Here is an 18,973-nt window from a genome sequence, read left to right as displayed (position 1 = left end):
ACAATACATTAGGGTGTTGTGTGTTTTTTCTAATATAAAATATTAACAAAATATAAATTATTTATTTGTATTGCAGTGGACAAAAAGACAACGTAACTGATATTCCTGACAGACTTATAGACATTTCGACTAATGAAATTGAAATCGATGGAGCTTCTTTCAAAACTCATCAAAGAACTAAACGTTCAACTGCGCCATTAGATTTCAATTTTGACAGCAAAAACCAAACTCAAATTACGAAAAGAATTGATGATGACCAAGTAATGGAATATTTTGAAGCCGAAACTGAACCCAGTTTAAATGACTATGACGATGACCACGACGAAACCGAAAGAGACAAGCGACAAGTTAGATACTATTTAAAAAATGGCTATAAAACACCAGTTAAAATATGGCCTAATACAAAGCAAATAAAATTAGTTGATTTACAGCATTATAATCCTAATATACAAAGTCCTAGATATCAAACACAGTATAATAATGATAACTTAAATAGTGCAACACGACAACAGTTACCTCAAAGCTATTTTCAAAATCCCTATTTAACGTATCAGACAGATAATTTCCAATCACAACGGCCCTTTAAACCAAGTATTCCAGACATCGCTAAACAAAAGCCAACTAACATTAATACGCAAATAATAACTAAAAGCCCCCCTATATCGTCACTCAACAATAATGACAATCCCTTTGCTTCTTTGTCTGGTGGTTTTTACAATAACAACCAGAATAAAGTTACTCATAATAATCAAAACATGCAATATTCATTTCAACCTGTTACACCAAAATATGTTTCATTTCCTGATTCATCGCAGCTCTCAACAACGCTTGTTACGGGAAAACCCGTACATGGTAATCCGACTATTTCTCCAAATAATTATAATTCCAATTATCAAGTTCCTGATACACAACCAAGTAAATTTCATAATACAAATGATCTAAACAAAAAACCTAATGTTGCCAAGCCTGTAGACGTAGATGAAGAGTATGAAGACGAAGACTCGGATGAAAGTGATGATGAGGAATCAGAAGAATTTCAAAACGGTGGTAATTTCAAACCATTTTCAACACGGCTACCTCATGAATATACACACCCAAAAAATAAATATGCTCATATTGATAATCCGTTTGCAAATCCTAACTTTGATTTTGATGAGTTTCTATCTAACTTAAGAGAAAACCACTATTCAGCAATTGGTGTGACAACATCTAAGCCTAAACCAGTTCCAGACATGGCTTTTAATCTACAAACTCCAAAAGTTTATTCATCTACTCCTTCTTATGACAAGAAAGTTACTAATCCTACGGCTTTTGGAAGCACAGGCGTCAGTTCTCCCAAACCATTTACTATTCCCGGGGTTATAAGCAACTCAGCAAATCTGCATAATGTACAACATGCGCATAGTAATGTGGACTCTTATAATAATCCACCACAAGTCTTTAAAGGACAAACAGGATTAGTCGCTTCAAAGTTTAAGCCTCCAAACTTTAAAGATGATAGACAGCTACCACTTCAATATAATTTTAATACGCAATTTGGAAATAATATCAATAACAATCAAACACGTCTCACATCACCAAATTCTTTTTCACAATATTTGCACGAAGTTACGCCTAAGCCATTTAACGCTAATACGAGGTTTAACAGCGTTACTTCAAGTACAAATGCGTACCGTCAGGCTAATTCAATGTCGAGTGAAAGACCATTTGTAACCTCTACTATGAAACCTGATAATGCTTACATTGTAACTTTTCAACAATCAACTATTAAGCCATCATTGGCGAATAACCAACTAGCTGCTCTTCAGAACCATTGGAAACAGACTGCAAGTGATTTCTCAGATATTATGAAGTCTACACTTAGACCCAATTACTTTTCCGACATACCAAATTTAGAAGGGTTGTTTAAGCAAGCAATACATCCTTCCTCCCAGGCACCAATAAAGTCTCCTGAATCTGTTAGACACTACATGACAACAACGTCAACAACGACTACCAAACCCCCTCTTAAACGTAAACCTATACCTAAACCTTCGCCAGAAATGACCGACTACTATTATGATGATGAAGATGATCAGTATTATTATGAACCTATGGTGAAGCCAAAATATATGCCAAGTACTGAAGTAAAACCGCAACGCCCGCCCATGGCTCAGAACTACCATGAATATGATGACTCCAGCGAAGAAACAGGTGACTTGAAAAACATAAAAGGAAATTCCCTTGCACCTCGTAGACCAACAAACCCAAACTCTCTCTCGGATAGTGTTACCAAAAATCATAATGATGTATCAGTTGTCACGAAAGTTCCTTTTAAACAGTCATTGAAAAACATCAACGGAAAAATACCTGTCCCTGTGATGGGATATGTTTCTCCAGATGTAACACATCAGGATTTAAATGAATTGTCCATGGTTCATCATATACGAAACAGAACATATCACATGCGAGTTCCTAATGGTAATAATCCTTATACCTTGAAACCACCAAAATATCTTAACCAGACTACATTGAGGCCTTATACGTTAAGACATAGATTAGCTAAACCTACAACTGTAAAAGACAGTGCGACTCAAAGTGAAGAAAATAAACAGACGCGGGGTCGAATACGTCACCACAACATCGTTGCACAAATGAAATTGACTACTCCATCTGACAGCTCTAAACAAGAGACTCGTTACACAAAGACCAGTCACGATGACAAAATAAACAGGTAAAAATATACAACTCAAAAAGACTATTTACATTTAAACTTATATTGATCGCAAACCTCACTATGAAACTGACTTATAAAAGGCACTATATTAACATTTTCTTTCTCAATTAACTGTGACTTTGACTGACTAAGTTGACCAAGGTGATGATTTTGACTAACGGCTTTGTACATACTTCCGCGGTATTCATTACGTTTCAAGGACTATGTTAAATAAATATTTGGATTTTACAGTTTGGAACCCACTGAAAGCATTCCACCATCATCTTACTCGGCCAGTCCTCGCCCCAAAATGCTATACAACGGTTCTCAGGCATACAGTCCTGACCAGTATGATCCTTATTATGCTGTTTATGACGAAGACGGTGAATTGTACAAAGACACAGGTGAATTTCAGATTTGATCATATAAATGAAATATTTAAAAAACTATTTACATAAATAATCTTGTACATATTTTTAAATAACTATCACTAAATATAACATAAAAATAAGCAGTATTTCCAGTTTTGTAAATATATATAAAATAATAATCATATAACATTGAATAATTGAATGATAACTCGAGTGGAAAGTATCACTTATACTTCCTTACTAATTTTATATTTTACGGTTTCCTTACCAATAAATCTCTACTAAAAGAATCTTCGATAACCTTCTTTAATTGTGACCAAATGTGGTGTATGGGCACTTAACTCAATAACGGGAGATTGGTGGGTGTTGGCAGATTATGTGCAGCAATATAACGTAGGCTCACTCCGCCCGGCAGTCCAGCAGACGTACCGTGGCACGCCACCACCGGCTCGCCGACCTGTGGAGACCTACACGCCCAGACCCGTATTGCCTGATGACTACGATGACGCACTCATTCAAGGACAGGTAACGACAAAAACAATAAAGCAAGCAATTTTTAATTGAGACCTTTTAAGTAATGTTAGTAAGAACCTGTTGGATCTCACATGAACCGCAACTTCAAAACATACGTTACTTACGTTTTTATAATTCACGCAATGGTTGTTTCTCAGTCTAATATCAAGATACATTCCATGAATTTATGCAATTTGTTCCCTTTTTACAGATACCTAACCAGAATCAGTATCAGACAGCTATTCGTCAACAGACAAGGTAATATTTTATATATAGCAGATTGAATTAATTTAATAATCAGTTATGAACTTCGTCTTTACTAATATTAAACTATGAATTAGGGGCGATGTTAATGAATTGGGCTATGATCATGTTCCAAGCAGCGTGAGAACAACTATTTATGAAGCTACATCCTTAAGCACAACTCCTCCAACGACAAGCACTACCTTTACCACTACTACCACTACTACCACGACTTCTACCACAAAACGTCCAACCACTGCACCCTTCAAAGAAACAATAACTGTGACTCGTTTTAGTCCAAGGTACTTTTAATGTACACCGTTTTACATCATCGCCTTTATTCAACGCATCATGATACCATCGAAACTAACCACATTTAGACGATACATCAAAACATATATCACCTGTCACTAATATACTACCAACTCAATGTCTATTAGTTTTATAACTATATTTGTGATTTAACAGCTAATCTTTATCATTACTAACGAAATTGGTTTAAGGTACTATGCAGAAGAAATTGTAATTTTTGTGTTAAATAATTAATACTTGTAGGAATTTTATTTCGCTAGCTTATATGGTGTTTTTAATATAAATCACGGTAGCTGGATAGAAATGATGAGAGTGCCTTATTTAACAGCAGCAAGTATTTGATTATTTTATACCCTACAAAAGCTTTTGCATACGAATTTTTGTAGAAAAATTTAATATAGAACTGGAGCTAGAAAGGTTTGTTTTCCTATTCAACAGATCGTCAACTGATGAAAATTCATTTCGCGATTCCGATCCTAACGAAAAGCGAACAAATCTTAATGAATCCACCTCAACTCTTCCTGCAACTTTATCCTCTCGTATAAACTTTTCGTCCCATGCAAAACCCTTTGAAAAGACTGACAACCTTAACAGGTTGGACGATAACTTACCCTCGACTGATTTACCGACAATAAAACCAGTTGCTAGAGTAACACCAAACAGTGAACATAATTTAAAAATTGTTCAAGACAATTATAAGCCTGTTAATAAAAAAATGATATCGTTAACTACAGGCTTTTCTATTCGACGAAATTCAAATGATACTGATAATCCTTACACATTGACTGTAAGAACTAAACCTTATGAACCATTTATTGCTCCTGTCAAATCTTCAAATAACAATGTGAATAATAAAAAACAAGATATCCAAAGATATTACTATGATGTTGACAAAAATGTAGATGATCATAAAATTGAGAGTGATTTGAATATAACTACATCAATAAGTGAAAATAATGATAACCTTCAAATCGCAGAAGTTAGGGAATTGACAAAACATAAGCGACCCCACATAAAAGTAACACCTACACCAAAAACAAAAATAAGAATTAATACTACTCCATCATCAACAGATTCGACAAAATTTTACCTCAAAACAGTACGTAGAAGGCCAGCAACAAATACCAACCATATCGAAAAAACCTTTTCCTCAACAGACAATATTAAGTTGGACGATATTGTAGATTCAGCTATACAGAATGAAGATAAACATGAGAAATTGGAAACCATGCAATCAAGTACGTCCAAGGTTACTGATGAACAATTAGGCGATAGATACTTAAATAATAGACAGTGGGATGAATCTGTTATATCACCCTATGAAACGCTCAATAATTTACGTAATAAAGAGACCGAACAAGATTTAGAATATACATCAACAAGTACCACTACCAGTACCACTAGCACATTACCTCCGAGACAATTCTTAGATGGCTACGTTAGCAGAGATAAGCCAATAACGCAACAACCCTCGTACTACACGTATCGCGTTGCAGACGATGATGTTCCGGATCAAACAACTGAAGTATTTAATGGGAGAGTGAGAAATATAATTAAAACATTTTTCAATAGCTTTACAAGTACGCCACAATTTATAGAAACAACATCACTCTTTTCAACACCTCTACCGAAGGAAGAAGTTGTTAATATTGGCTTTCAAAAAAAGAAAATAAAGTATGTTGAAGAAAAACCTGTTCGGAACAATATTAAATATCTTCAAATTATTACTGAGCCCAGTGTAACAGAAATTCTACCAACTTTTGTAAATGTTCCGGAAATGGTATCTGAAGTGACCGATTCAATCATTACATCAACGTATAATACACCACCAGTTCTTCCTTCTAGACAAGGTGAAAATAAACAGAGCTATACAAGTATTTTGGAAAGTTCAACTGTAAATGATTTTGTTAACATACAAAAACCTAACTCTTACGAGTCTAAATTTACGAAGTTTGTAACACACAAACCAGACCATTTAAAATCTGCTAAATATACAAAGTTACTTAGCAAGGAGCCTTTAGTTGACGATATAATCCCTACCCAAGGTTATGATCGATTATCAACCACGACTTTGTCTAACAGTGACATTAAGTATAATACAAGCGCGAAGTCAATTGAACTTCAGCCAATAATAGTTAGCGACATTGCTTCAACTACAAGCACGACAAAATCGACAACAACGACAAAAACTGATTACGACTTGACTTCGACTAAAAATTTACCTTTCCCAACTCGGGTATCGCGAGTCAATCCCGCCATAAAGTTAGCGGCGAAAACCCTTGGAGATGGGCGCAGGAGTTATCAATCGTCGCCAAATTGCTCAACAGACAACCGTCTGCAAGCGAATCCAAAATGCAACGAAATCAAATACCAGAGGTATATTTGCTGAACGGCTAATAATCTTAGCAGCCTGATGATCTTTTCATACTCACACGTCAATGGTGGAGGCTTTTTTCTAAAGTCAATGTTGCATAATTTTCTGCAGGCCAAAATAACTGGCATGAAAATGAACCTTTCCAAAATCTTTTAATATCACCTTTCAATCAAATCTATCGCTTAGCATTCTCTTCTTTCATTGGGGGACTTCCAGTCGGTTGAGTTGAATTCTACCATTGTTAACTCCTGACGCGAACATTTCCTTCTCTTTGTCACTTGCACCGATAAAACACGACTTTTTCGTTGTCAACTTTTGAGTCACAAGTAAGAAAGTTCCTCAATGTAGCTAATGCACCGTTTAGTCTCATCGCAACTCATCAATAAGCACACAATCATTACGTATTATTTATAAGTTATTTTAATTTGCATGTTCTGTTTTATACTTTTATATTATATATTATTATTATATACCAATAAAAAATATAATAGTATATTATGATACATATTGTCATAATAAATTATTTCAGAAACAATCATTATATCAATTTTGAACGTTGCTTTAAACTTATTCACGCATACTAATGGAAATTGTTTATATTATGTGTATGGTTATATAATCATAATTATTTACAGACCAAGCAACACACGTGGACGCGGTTCCGCGCACTACTCTACTCAGGGTGGATCTGATTCTCCTCCACAAACTCCTAACCGAGGAACTCCACCAACGTTAGAATCAAATATTACATCAGATTATCATGCTTCACATCATATTCATTTTTATATCAATACCATACACCAAAGATTGCTTTTTTCATTGTTTTAAAACCGACAAGTTTAGGCAATTGTTAATTGATATTGTATAATAAACATTGTATAACTCAAAATACACCAAGCTTACGTTATTATTGTAAATAAAAAAAACTTTTCGGTTTTATCTTTCATTCATTCTATATTTACTTTTGTAATCAAGAATATCAGATAATTTGAATGTTTTTGTAACAGCCGCAGTCGTCCGACATTGAAACCTTCAACTGCTATTGTGTCTAAGACCGCTGATGCCCCAGATATATACACCATACCTCCAAGCCGGCCCGCACCAGTATACCCACAACCACAGCCAGACAAAACCGCAGCCAAATGCAGAAAAGACGTTTGTCTTTTACCAGACTGTTTCTGCGGTGGAAAGGATATTCCTGGTACGTTATTCTTAATTTTTTGGCACCAAAATTATTGTTCATAATGTTTGAAGTAACGGTTATATTTTATTTATTTATTTGATTGTTTATTTAATAAGTATGCTGAATATCTCAGGAAATTTACCCGTCGACGAAGTACCTCAAATTGTACTTATTACGTTTGACGATGCTGTGAGCGACTTAAATAAAATGTACTATGAAGAGTTATTTGAAAGAGGCCGCGTCAATCCAAATGGATGTCCCATAAGTGCCACGTTTTATGTATCTCATGAATGGACAGATTACAGTCAAGTTCAGAATTTATATGCCGATGGCCATGAGTTTGCCTCCCACACTATATCGTAAGTTTGTTTTCACGAGGTGCTTACTGGGATCTGTTTTGGAAGTCTTTGAGCTGCCAACCTAGGGCTCCTTCTAATTAACCATCTCCATATTCTTAGATATATATTATATAGGTATATTGGGATTATTATTAATACAAAATTTCTTTCTCTTCCATTCTCTTTCTATACAACCTATAACCTGCTTCTATCTTCCTTCTCCTGGCACACTTTACACAACCAAAAAACCAATTGCACGATCATGTTCCGTATCCTACAATAAACAGGCGATCTTCCCGTTGAGAGCGTACCGCAAATAGTTGTGCTGACATTCGACGATTCAGTAAATGACCTCAACAAGGGATTGTACGCCGACCTGTTTGAAAAAGGTCGTGTGAATCCCAACGGTTGTCCCATCTCAGCCACTTTTTACGTATCACACGAATGGACCGACTACAGCCAAGTTCAGAATCTTTATTCAGCTGGGCATGAGATGGCATCGCACACAATATCGTAAGTCAACAGAGAACTCGGCACATTGTTCAGAACTATTCACACTTTATTATTTGATTTTAACTTTCTACTAATTTCTTTATAATGTTGGTGGAATTAACTGCATGACTAACTAAAGTTTTTGAATATTTAATTGGATGGAGTAACAAAAAAGTATTGTATGTTAATAATCTAAAGAACTCATATAAATTTTAATATTTCAGTCATAGCTTTGGTGAGCAATTTTCTCAGAAGAAATGGAACAGAGAAGTAGGCGGGCAAAGAGAGATATTAGCCGCATATGGTGGAGTAAAACTAGAAGATGTAAGAGGAATGAGAGCTCCTTTCCTTTCTGTCGGAGGCAACAAGATGTTTAAAATGTTATATGATTCCAACTTTACATATGATTCCTCTTTACCTGTATATGAAAACAAACCCCCGAGCTGGCCTTACACGCTCGACTACAAATTGTTCCACGATTGCATGATTCCACCTTGCCCAACGAAATCATACCCAGGTTAGTAGCAAAGATATAATCATAATAATAAAGAGACCATTTGCTCTTGAAAGTGATAGGATGATACTAAAAGTATTTGATTCTTTGTTCCATGAAAGCAGACGATATTTAAATAAAACTGTTTTTATTAATTGGTTTTTGGATGGCACAATGAGACTATAATTATATATACATAATTTTTCAGGTGTTTGGGAAGTTCCTATGGTGATGTGGCAGGACCTGAATGGTGGCAGATGTTCTATGGGGGACGCTTGCGCTAACCCATCAGAGGCAGAGGGCGTGTACAAAATGATTCTGAAAAACTTTGATCGTCATTACACATCCAACAGGTACACTTTCTATTGATTTTGTTTGTACATATACTATGAAAAAGAAATGCCTTGACAATTCAAAGTAGTTGATAGAACTTAAGAAAAATGACTGAACACCGTAGCGTATATTAATTATTTATCGTCATTATTAATTTCTTCTCAAAAAATGTTTATAATTTCTAATTACTTTAATTTTAAACAATATTTTGTTTTAAGTCTTACAATTAAAAAAACAACATAACCACAACAGACGTTGCAACATAGACAATGGTTTCTTACTTTTGCTTGTATTTGGGTGAAACATATATTATTTATTTCAGAGCACCATTTGGTCTCTTCTATCACGCCGCCTGGTTCACTCAGGCTCACCACAAGGAAGGATTCATTATGTTCCTGGACTTTATTAACAAAATGAAGGATGTGTGGATTGTCACCAATTGGCAAGCTCTCCAGTGGGTCAGAGACCCTACTCCAATATCTAGGCTTAACAATTTCCAGCCATTCCAATGCAATTACCAAGTAAGAAAGTCTTTCAAGTAGATAATCTTCAGAAATATTTAGTCGATTATGCTATTGCTGCACAAATGTTATATAATGCAAATAATCAGGGGGTTTCTTTAAACATGTAATTTTAAATGAAAACTTACCAGTATATAAAACACTTAAAGCAAGAAACCATTAAAAGCATATCTTTCTAAACACTAAAGTTTGTTAAACAAAATCAATTTGAATTATATACTAAAACCAAGTATGAAATATATTTAGTTATTTAAAGGTTAATTTAAGTGGTAAAATGGTATGGTGGTTGATTTTTTAGTGAAAGTTACTAAAGTTATCATCTCATTACAGGGCCGACCGAAGAAGTGCAACAACCCAAAGGTGTGTAACCTTTGGCACAAATCCGGGGTACGGTACATGAGGACTTGCCAGCCATGTCCCGAGATTTACCCCTGGACAGGCAAAACTGGCATCAGATCGTCGCGCATCGACAATGAAATTGAAGATAAATAAATTTAAGAACTCGCATATTTTTGATCCACTAACTTAGCCAATGTGGCATGGATCAATTAGGCAGAAATTGTTTTCTCCAGAGTGCCATAATGGTCACAAAGCAAACAATTTCGTGTGATTCGAATTTGTAGTAAATAAATTTATTATAGGAATTGTATTGGAAACTGTGATATTGTAAGTTTTCAATCATCTAGGATGAGAAACATTTCGAAAACTACCTATTTTAAGTTTGATAGATAAATACTCGGTGCAATGTTTTGCAATATATTTCATTTTTATCGAATTTCATTGCTTCCTCTTTCAAATCTGATAACTCTGGTACAAAAGCCATATTAAAATTTAGACATTTCTTGCCAGCTTTGTGGTTGACACTGCCTTTTTTGTAAATATAGTTATTTTAGCGTAGGTGTATGATTTTCTAGAAAGAATGAATTTAAAGTGGGTTGTGGAGACGTCTGTTTACATCGAATAGATGAAACACATGTCTATACGACTGAAAGGATTCTAAAATAACTCCGGAAATTATGTTTTGATGCAAAAAGACGATTAATAACGCTTGATGCGAAGCTTTTGCTTGCGATATTTATAACGATTAGATAAGTATTGTAAATATAGGATAATATTTAATATTTGTAGTTCCATTTTGTACAATTATTTTTGTGAATTCCTACCGATGCGATTCCCCGATTTGACTTATGCGTTGTTTAAGCAAAATGTAATGTGATTTGTATAAGACAATGTAATTTGAATATGATCCAGAATAAAATTATTTAATTTGACATGTTGTTATTTTTATTGCCTATTAATTAATATATCGGTTGCCCCGGGAAAAGCAAAATCTATATTGTTTAGGTAATGAAAGAAGGTACTTAATGTTATTTTAAGTAGGATTCCACATACATACATATAAAATGGAAGAATATTTTTTCCTATTCGGCGATTTAAACACTGTTATATATTTAGTTTTAAAAAATAAATAAATGTATATTACAGAAATTTATGTAATTAGAATGAAGAGCAAATGCTTATACGATTGTTTCACTGTTTTTAACAAAATTGCGGACGACACAGCACATTTTGACGAAAGTTTAGAAAGTAATAATCTACTACACACCTTTTTGCGGATATATTATAACGTATTACAAAGATTTATTCGTATTTTAAATAGTATTAACTTTTTATAAGTATTTGGTAAAATATCAATCAGAACTAAAACTAACCTATGCTTGTTGTGATCTATTTCAGGGGAGGTAAAATTAGGTAAACTAGTATTAGTAACATGGTAAACCCAATAATGTACAATACGTCTCGTAAGTCTCGTGTTTTTTTTTATAGTAAAATGTTTTACAAAACTTCTGAAAATACCAGTTTCAGTACATCAATCTAAAGGTCAAAAATGAAAATATTAAAACGGTAGAGCTTTACGATTTTGTTCCTCGAAACAAGCGATATATATCCTATATATATATATAGAAGATTTATATATAGGATATAATATATATATATAGGTTATATATATATATATATATATATAAATCTTCTGTCACGATGTTTGTCCGCGATGTGCAGTTTAATCTTATTAATAAACTTAAAAGATAGGATAGCTTACAGCTCAATTTATTATTGTATTGCAAATATATGTTTATTAATATAGTGAAGAAGTCTTAGAGACAAGTCTAAAGGCGTCTTCTCGGCTAAGATGGCTGATCACCTGCTTGCCTATTAGAAAAAAACTAAATAGAGAGAGATATATATATACAGACCGAGACGGTGCCAGTGTTTTTCAAGGTGACATTGGATAATTCTTGAACTATGTTCATGAACGATGAGGTAATAAAAAATTCAATTTCAATCATAACACCTGTCTTTTGACATTCTACCTCATTCAAGGTCTTATATTCGATATATAAAAGAGATTTCTGTTAAAGTAAATACACTGATAGATTCAAAATGAACGTGTTAATTCTTTTATATTCAACATGTTTCATGTTCTTGCGTGTAAAAGGAGAGATTGAATACTATCCATCGATGGGCGAGATAAAAAAAACACAAAAAGTTCAATTACATACAAGATTTAATGTGCTACAAACCTCGAAATATGTCAAGAAACGAGGAGCAGATCCAGTATTTCACGGTCACCCTAAAACAAGAGAAGAGCTCTGGCGCGAAAGATTCTTGCCAGAAGATAAACATTTCGATCAAGGGCCATCCCTGTTACGTCTCATCCACAATATCACACTTAAATATTTAACTGATTGTACTCCTGTTCTTCTCTATGATAATCAGATATTTTCCGAAACCAAACTGTTTCAAGACCTCTTAAGATCTTTTCCTGTGACATTTATTCATGGTTACATTGATGATAACAATCGTTTAGAAGCACCCAACCTTATTCAAGCTAAGGAGGACTGCCTGCATTTTATTTTATTCCTTACTGATGTTCAGAAATGTCATAAGGTCCTGACTACACAGTCTAATAGCAAAGTAGTGGTGGTTGCGCGATCATCTCAATGGGCTGTACAAGAGTACTTGGCCAATCCATCATCTAGGCTGTTTATTAACTTACTGATAGTAAGCCCCAGTTTTAAGGATGATGATATGACTTTAGTAAGTATTTGAAACTCGTGATTTATAAGATTTAGTTAACAAGTATTAGTGTGCGTATGTAGTGGCGTAGCTACCGTGGGTGGCACTCGGTGCAGAAGTTGGTGGTGTCACACAAATTTTATATGACATGGATCATTTATTAAAAGTACGCGAGTATGGGACGGGGAATCCCCCACGACAGCGTCAGGCTCTTTTGCGGGAATCCCTGAATTCTACATAGAGAATTTTTTGTGCTAGTGATTTATTTTAGAACCGGGTGTGTGTGACCTCAAAGGTGACACCCGAAGTGGACCGAGACCACCCCCCCCCCCTCTTTACTACGCCACTTTACGTTTTTTATTTATTAACTATAATATTCAAAATCTTACATAAGTATTTCCTCCGAAGACTAACTTGAGTAAAGTTTGAAGAAAATATATTTATCTTTATTAAATATAAAGATATTTTCTTGAAATGGCAGTGAAATGTTTTGTTAACAGGAAGCGTCATACATCTTGTATACCCATGTTTTGTATACTGATGGCTTGGGCTCAAGTAAACCGCATATACTTACCTCATGGACACATGGAAAGTTTACGAGGAACATAAATTTGTTTCCATTAAAAATGATGGAAGGATATGCTGGTCATAGGTTTTTGATTGCGGTTGCAAATCAGCCGCCTTATACTATTAAAAGGTACCACATTTAAGATATTTAAACGTAAATTCGTACAGGACACGATAAATATGATTTTTAGAAAACGTGTCTAACGATTCATTTTAAGTTATAGACAGGGAAACCTTTCATCATCAAATATCATCAGGCAATAGAAAAGTTAAAATATAATTATTATCTTATATAGGTCCCTAATTGATAAAACAAGTGGTGCAATCAAGACGGTTTGGGATGGAGTGGAGATACGAATAATTAAACTGTTAGCAGCGAGGAATAACTTTTCTATTGAGTTTATTGAACCACGAGAGCTTAATTTGGGGTAAATAATAACTACGAGTGTACAGATTTATTAATTATATATAAATATAAACAGTACAAGGAAACACTAAACTTAAACTATACATTTGTTTATATTTCTCCGGATAAAGGCCTCCTCCTTAGATTTCTTAGTTTCCAGGTTTTCTGTCTTCAACTTTGGCCTGCGTTCATTACAATGTCATCGGGCCATTCAGTACAAGGCCTCGCGATCTTGTACCTCTTTACTCATTTAGAATAATGACATCTTTGCAAATTACATAATAATTCAAGATAATGATCTCAGATGTGGGTTTATTAACCGAAAATTTTGTACCACACAAGCAACATATATTTTAAAAGGGTCTCATGTTATCTTCAATACTTAGGTGTTGTAAAAAATTGCCTGCACTAACTATAATTATATAAAAATATTTTATTATTAGATCGGGTGACTCAGTAGCCAATGAAGTGGCTTTAGGACGAGCAGATATTGGTATAGCTGGATTATATATCACAGCAGAAAGGGTTAGAGAATTGGATCTAAGTATTGGTCATTCTCAAGATTGTGCCGCGTTTATTACATTGGCATCAACTGCATTACCTCGGTATGTTAAAAATATTTTGAAGTCTTTATTAACAGATTAGCTAGGAAACTGGTTAAAAGATTTCGAAAAGCGTCCGCTCATAGTTAACTAATAAACTAACTCCTAATATTAGATTACATAAATCAGAACAAAATGCAGCGAATTTATTTTACCATGTTTTAGATGGTAATAGAATTTTTTCATTACTCAAATTTTATTATAAAAGCAAGTCCATACGAAATTTATCGTTCAAATTGTAATATAAATTTCCAGATATCGCGCAATTTTGGGACCATTCCACTGGCATGTTTGGGTGGCATTGACCTTCACATATCTGATTGCAATTTTCCCTTTAGCCTTCTCTGATAAGCATACATTAAGTCATTTAATCAATAATAGTGGTGAGGTGGAAAATATGTTTTGGTACGTTTTTGGGACATTTACGAACTGTTTCACTTTTGTCGGTAAATACTCCTGGAGTAAGACTGATAAGGTAACAACGAGGCTGTTAATTGGTAAGTGGATGAGAATTTTAAAATGTTAAATTGCTATTGTAATGCTTCATAACCTAAGACCTGCACGTAGAGTTTTGGATGTAGACATAAACATAGACATATTACTTAATACAAACAAAACACACACAAAATAACAATAATCAAAGAAAAAAAAATTAAAAGATATAATGAGAGGTATATTTTTTTTTCCTTTTCCCATTCGGTTCGTCTCAAGCCTGTTATGCGTGTGTGCTATGGCTGTAAATGCCTCGCTCGGCATTATGCTGAGGATCAGAATGTTCCACAGCTAGTCATTCTGCCAGGGACCACATCAGCTAGTTTGCGCCTCAGTCGCAAAAACAAAAATATACATATAAAATACACTTAGTAGAAAATTATAATAATAATATTACTGAAAGTTAGCAATATCGGTAAAGTGGTCTTGTGTAATATGGTGTGAAGTAAATAAAATGAAATGTTAAAAAAAGGAATAATTAAGAATTAGATCAATTTTTTGGATGTGCGAAAGACAGTTGTGTTTACAGGATTTCTGTTGTAATTTAAAATAATTATGCGTTCTACAGGTTGGTATTGGCTATTCACTATAATCATAACAAGCTGCTATACCGGTTCCATAATAGCATTTGTAACTTTACCAATATACCCCGAGACAATTGATACTGTAAGTCAACTTTTGAGTGGATTTTTCCGAGTCGGAACTTTAGGTGAGTTTCATCTTCATTATTGAAATTTACAGACATTTTGCCAAATTAACTATGTTGGCTATCAATATCAGCTGCCCATGAAGTTTTTCCGAAACAATTCGACGACTTAGGGTCCTTCAAGAAAAGAGCGTACAAATTCTTAAACGGCCGGCAACGCACTGGCGAGCCCTCTGGCATCGAGTATCCATGGGCAGCGGTATCACTTAACATGAGATGAGCCTCCTGCCCCTTTGCCCTTTGTTCTGTAAAAAAAATGTAGGATATATGACATTTTTCCCATACGTGCACATATTTGTTGATTTTATGGTTCTTATCCACACATTCACTCGAAACTTAGTCCTAAGCGTGACTCCCAAATGTCAACGTGATTCGTACCTACTTTGAACGAATACAGCAGTACTCACTCGCAACACAGAATACACTGAGGAATAATATTCGCAATAAGTACTAATAAGACTACAGTATGTTAAAAATATATTAACTTTTGTCATACGGGAGTCAATAAAATCTCTCCTTCTGAATCTCACTCATCTACCTAATATTTTCCAACTCAACAAACTAAAGACATACTTATACGTTTAAAATTATGGACGTAAGCTTACAAATATCCATCACTCTTTCTTTTTTAGTGTCGTCAAAGTCATATTAGCTCTTACACTACATTGTTTGATTTTGTTATATCGAATTCTCAGTTAAAACAATGACATTTTTGTAAGGAAGTGTCATCGTTTAGGTGTAGTTATCATCTCCCTAAATGTGTATACGTTACGTTTAACAAATTTTGTCTTCAGAAAGGGGAGGTTGGGAAAGATGGTTTTTAAACTCATCAGATCAAGCTACGAGAAAATTATTGAAAAATTTAGAATTTGTACCCGATATTGAAACTGGGATAAGAAATGTGACGAAAGCGTTTTTCTGGCCGTATGCATTTCTTGGATCGAGGGCAGAGCTGGAATACCTTATACAATCGAATTATTCGATATCTGAGTAAGTAAATAAACGTAGGTGTACGAGCGAAGGCTGTATCAGATTTTGTTTATGACTGCAACGTCGTAGTTTCCTCACAAGAGTTTTAGGTGGCGCTGGCATATTATTAAGCATTATAAATTAAAAATTATTAGATATTTTATAATATTTTAAATGATCTTTCACAGATCTAAACGCGCAGTCCTGCATATATCAAATGAATGCTTTGTGCCATTTACGGTGGCTTATAGTTTTCCTAACAATTCTGCTCAAACTGCAAAGTTGAGCAAGGACCTGAGTACTTTGTTTCAAAGTGGGATAGTTGACAAAATAACGCAAGACATCATGTGGGAAATCCATAAGAAAGGAGGGGGGAAGCTATTGATGGTAAGTTATACAACGAATATGTATATAAAATATATACCTATAAAGAAAACAATTTTTTACCGGATCGAAGTTAAGTATAAATTTTTCCGACGTTCGACGTTCAACTTTTTCTAAAGCTGTGATACTTTTTGACATTCAACACCTTTTGTCTTCAGTCACCGTAACCACGCACGCTGTTAACGTCGGAAAAATTTAAAACCGTTAAAATAAAACACAATACTATAGCCATATGGACTTGAAAGTAACAGGAATGATTATAATATTCGAGTAAAAAATACTGAAAATGACATGACGGTTAACCATATTTATTTATTTGAGCAGTGATGGTCACAGCTTGCAACTGACATCCTTGAGGTCGTAGTTTCGATCCCCGGCTGTGCGCCAATGGACATTTAACATTCGCTGATCTGAGGCTGATCATCTTACATTGACAATCGATCATGAAACAGCCCGAACCTAGAAAAGGGTGTAGCGCCACTGGTAATTCTTAACCCAATTTAACCTACTCAAGCGCTTACAAAAACTATAATAATGCGTTTAATAAACTATACAAATTAAATTGAAACTATCAATCTAATGATTTACCTCAGGATATTTTCCTTTATTATAAGGAAAAATGTTATGTTGCTCGCATTAAGCGTAATTCTAATAATGTTTAAATAGCTTTATTTCTCATTACAAAAAAATATTAATATGTATATATATGAGCGAGATATACGTCGCCATTAGCCGTCTTAATTTTAGTCAACTGTGTTCATTCTAACATGCATCTTTACTGCTTTTTTGAATTTGTCAAACACTCCAATATTGCGAATTTGAGATGGTAATTGATTAAATAAATAATTGCACACCCTCGTACCAAATAGACTTCTTCAAATAATTTGTACGCGGCTTCGGCAAGATAAACAAACTCGCTCGACGAGTATTGCGAGTAGTTGTGTATTAGATTTTTTGAATGATAAGCCACTATGGAGAGAGTTATTTATTTATTTTTCAATTAAGATACAGGTGCTATTAACATATAGTTTAATCGTCATAATTTTGGTTTCTTGGTAGATTTTATTAGTCTTAAAAAAATAATATTTATAAAAACCTATTTCAGACTAGATCATCTACTCTATCATCCAATTCGGTAGAAGAAAAGGGTTTGACGTTGGAAGACACGCAAGGAATGTTTCTGTTACTGGGCGCCGGGTTCTTATTAGCTACAATTGCACTATTATCGGAGTGGATGGGCGGATTCTCGCGTGGGTGCCGACAGTTGAAAAGAAGACTGTCTAATACTGACGTCACATCTGAAACTTCACGAAACGATAGCAGACTATACTTTAACCCAAGATCGAACAGTGTTGAATCGAAAGAGACTCTTGATGGACAAATCATTCATGTTAGCCAAGAAGCTATAACAATACATAATAATTACGATGGATATGATTCTAGAAGGTCAAGCTCTTTGGATTTGGATAAAGAAGTTGAAAGAATATTCAGAAGAGATGAAATGAGGAAGCTGCTATCGAAATCTATAGAGGAGAGAGTTAATAAGGGTTCAATGGTGTTCGGTGATCAAGTACATGAATAATATAGCTCTTATTGATAAAATTAGGAATAATTTGCAGTGTTTAGTTGGATTAAATTATTAATAAGTATAATATATTTACCGGACCCGACAGACGTTGTCCTGCATATTTCTAGCGATTAGGGAATTTTCTTTCAATCATTTTATTAAACACTTGTAGAAAAATGGCATTACATAGGTACCTATGTAATAGACACTGTAATTCTCGTATATTTATCATTCTGCCTTAAGTATATATGTGTGACTTAATAAAATAGAACAAATGCGGGTTGCAATAATTTACTCCTTCAATTATTAAATCTTTTCCTAAGTTTTTTTTTCT

At 34.3% G+C, this 18,973-nt stretch overlaps 2 protein-coding genes across 6 annotated transcripts in view; both read left to right on the top strand.

Annotated features, from left to right (window-relative positions):
• Nucleotides 1–11,139, top strand: part of LOC110993132 (mucin-4) — an 81,998-nt gene extending 70,859 nt beyond the window's left edge. Inside the window, exons 5-17 of one of the 5 annotated variants that reach the window (XM_022259262.2) lie at nucleotides 77–2,713; nucleotides 2,948–3,099; nucleotides 3,440–3,591; nucleotides 3,791–3,837; nucleotides 3,921–4,124; nucleotides 4,573–6,510; nucleotides 7,144–7,239; nucleotides 7,516–7,709; nucleotides 7,825–8,050; nucleotides 8,746–9,038; nucleotides 9,223–9,367; nucleotides 9,670–9,868; nucleotides 10,199–11,139. In XM_022259262.2, coding sequence (XP_022114954.2) covers nucleotides 77–2,713; nucleotides 2,948–3,099; nucleotides 3,440–3,591; nucleotides 3,791–3,837; nucleotides 3,921–4,124; nucleotides 4,573–6,510; nucleotides 7,144–7,239; nucleotides 7,516–7,709; nucleotides 7,825–8,050; nucleotides 8,746–9,038; nucleotides 9,223–9,367; nucleotides 9,670–9,868; nucleotides 10,199–10,360 — 6,445 coding nt within the window. In that variant the 3' untranslated portion in view covers nucleotides 10,361–11,139. Of the gene's footprint in view, nucleotides 1–76; nucleotides 2,714–2,947; nucleotides 3,100–3,439; nucleotides 3,592–3,790; nucleotides 3,838–3,920; nucleotides 4,125–4,572; nucleotides 6,511–7,143; nucleotides 7,240–7,515; nucleotides 7,710–7,824; nucleotides 8,051–8,316; nucleotides 8,543–8,745; nucleotides 9,039–9,222; nucleotides 9,368–9,669; nucleotides 9,869–10,198 lie in introns of all 5 variants that reach the window. The other 4 variants (XM_022259263.2, XM_022259261.2, XM_022259265.2 and 1 more) reach the window with 4 other exon arrangements.
• Nucleotides 11,140–12,388: 1,249 nt separating this feature from the next.
• LOC110993136 (ionotropic receptor 21a) lies at nucleotides 12,389–18,913 on the top strand. The gene is made up of 9 exons (XM_022259271.2): nucleotides 12,389–12,967; nucleotides 13,447–13,643; nucleotides 13,810–13,941; nucleotides 14,363–14,524; nucleotides 14,777–15,018; nucleotides 15,582–15,722; nucleotides 16,514–16,709; nucleotides 16,877–17,075; nucleotides 18,178–18,913. Exons 1-9 carry the CDS (start codon nucleotides 12,389–12,391, stop codon nucleotides 18,652–18,654), a joined length of 2,325 nt encoding a protein of 774 aa, XP_022114963.2. The 3' UTR covers nucleotides 18,655–18,913.
• The last annotated feature ends 60 nt before the right edge of the window (nucleotides 18,914–18,973 follow it).

Source organism: Pieris rapae, chromosome 20, assembly GCF_905147795.1.
Source record: "Pieris rapae chromosome 20, ilPieRapa1.1, whole genome shotgun sequence".
NCBI classification, from domain to species: domain Eukaryota; kingdom Metazoa; phylum Arthropoda; class Insecta; order Lepidoptera; family Pieridae; genus Pieris; species Pieris rapae.
This window is presented reverse-complemented; position numbering and strand designations above follow the sequence as displayed.